This window comes from Chiloscyllium plagiosum, unplaced genomic scaffold, assembly GCF_004010195.1.
Source record: "Chiloscyllium plagiosum isolate BGI_BamShark_2017 unplaced genomic scaffold, ASM401019v2 scaf_9585, whole genome shotgun sequence".
Lineage (NCBI taxonomy): Eukaryota > Metazoa > Chordata > Chondrichthyes > Orectolobiformes > Hemiscylliidae > Chiloscyllium > Chiloscyllium plagiosum.
The window spans coordinates 4,366-6,280 of NW_025213242.1; the positions used below are offsets into that span (position 1 = coordinate 4,366).

General features: G+C 54.3%; 1 protein-coding gene across 1 annotated transcript in view; it reads right to left on the bottom strand.

Moving 5' to 3' along the window:
• Window positions 1–1,354: 1,354 nt before the first annotated feature.
• LOC122547581 (serine/arginine repetitive matrix protein 2-like) overlaps window positions 1,355–1,915 on the bottom strand; it is a 20,099-nt gene continuing 19,538 nt past the window's right edge. The window contains exon 14 of the mRNA XM_043686189.1: window positions 1,355–1,697. Coding sequence (XP_043542124.1) covers window positions 1,688–1,697 — 10 coding nt within the window. The 3' untranslated portion in view covers window positions 1,355–1,687. The remainder of the gene's footprint in view (window positions 1,698–1,915) is intronic.

Consider the following 1,915-nt stretch of genomic DNA (forward strand, 5'->3'; position numbering starts at 1 on the left):
CCCCTCTCTCTTTCTCAGGGAGATATCTGTACACTGACTGGTGTCTCTCAGTCCCCTCTCTCTCTCTCAGGGAGATATCTGTACACTGACTGGTGTCTCTCAGTCCCCTCTCTCTCTCTCAGGGAGATATCTGTACACTGACTGGTGTCTCTCAGTCCCCTTTCTCTCTCTCAGGGAGATATCTGTACACTGACTGGTGTCTCTCAGTCCCCTTTCTCTCTCTCAGGGAGATATCTGTACACTGACTGGTGTCTCTCAGTCCCCTCTCTCTCTCTCTCTCTCAGGGAGATATCTGTACACTGACTGGTGTCTCTCAGTCCCCTCTCTCTCTCTCTCTCTCAGGGAGATATCTGTACACTGACTGGTGTCTCTCAGTCCCCTCTCTCTCTCTCAGGGAGATATCTGTACACTGACTGGTGTCTCTCAGTCCCCTCTCTCTCTCTCAGGGAGATATCTGTACACTGACTGGTGTCTCTCAGTCCCCTCTCTCTCTCTCAGGGAGATATCTGTACACTGACTGGTGTCTCTCATTCCCCTCTCTCTCTCTCAGGGAGATATCTGTACACTGACTGGTGTCTCTCAGTCCCTTCTCTCTCTCTCAGGGAGATATCTGTACACTGACTGGTGTCTCTCAGTCCCCCCTCTCTCTCAGGGTGATATCTGTACACTGACTGGTGTCTCAGTCCCCTCTCTCTCAGGGAGATGTCTGTACACTGACTGGTGTCTCTCAGTCCCCCCTCTCTCTCGCAGGGAGATATCTGTACACTGACTGGTGTCTCTCAGTCCACACTCTCTCAGGGAGATATCTGTACACTGACTGGTGTCTCTCAGTCCCCTCCCCCCCTCTCTCTCTCTCAGGGAGATAACTGTACACTGACTGGTGTCTCTCAGTCCCCTCTCTCTCAGGGAGATATCTGTACACTGACTGGTGTCTCTCAGTCTCCTCTCTCTCTCTCAGGGAGATATCAGTACATATGGGGCAATCGTTGAAAAGAAACGACCCAAGCGCTCGATTGGGAGAAATCATCGGACACTCCTCACACAGCTCCCCCACCCCTCTTCCCGAACATGGTCAACAGACACAGGTTTAGGAACGGATTTGTCAACTATTAATTTTATTATTTTTGTGTGTGTGCGCGCGTGTGAGTGCGTGCGTGTGTGTGTGTGCGCGCGCGCGCACGGAGAGGGGCCATGTTACAGACGCAGGAGGCGGCTGCCAGAGAACATTGCGGGTGGCATCTCTACCTCCCCGGTAAACTGCTAACGCCGCCCGGCCAAAGGCGGCCAGGTAAACGCCGCTGCCGGCACACCACCCGCGAGGGAGCCGGCCGCCAACCTTGAAACGTACGCCCCTCCCCTCTCCGGCGAACCCCCTCACCCTGCCCCGTGCCCCACAACAACGTCTCTCATTCTGAATCCTCACTAACCCGAACGCAGCCGGTCACATTACATTTTTTAAAAAATTAAACCACAGGGTGGTGGGGGGAGGGGGGGGGGGGGGGGGGGGGGGGGGGGAAAGAGAGAGGTAAAAATAGAGAGAAAGAAGAAAAAAACAAAATTATACAGGTTTCTTTTTCTCTTCACAGTCTCGAGGGAACCGAAAACGATGCTGGAGGGAGGTTGCCTTCAATGGAGGAAGATGGTATCCATTATCACCGGAACCAAGCCACGGGGAACGGGGGACCTTCTAAGGAGATCTGAGGGGGGAGAGAGAGAGAGAGAGAGGGAAATGCAGCAGAGTGGTTAGTGGAGGCAATCGCGCAGAGAGACAGACAGAGAGAGAGCAGAGAGAGAGGCTGCACCCTTCCTGCATTTGGCACAGCGGACGCAAATACGGGAAGGGGTTTGGGGTCCATGGGGACGGTGCAGAGCGGGAGGGATCGGGGAAGGGGTTTGGGGTCCATTGGGTACGGTG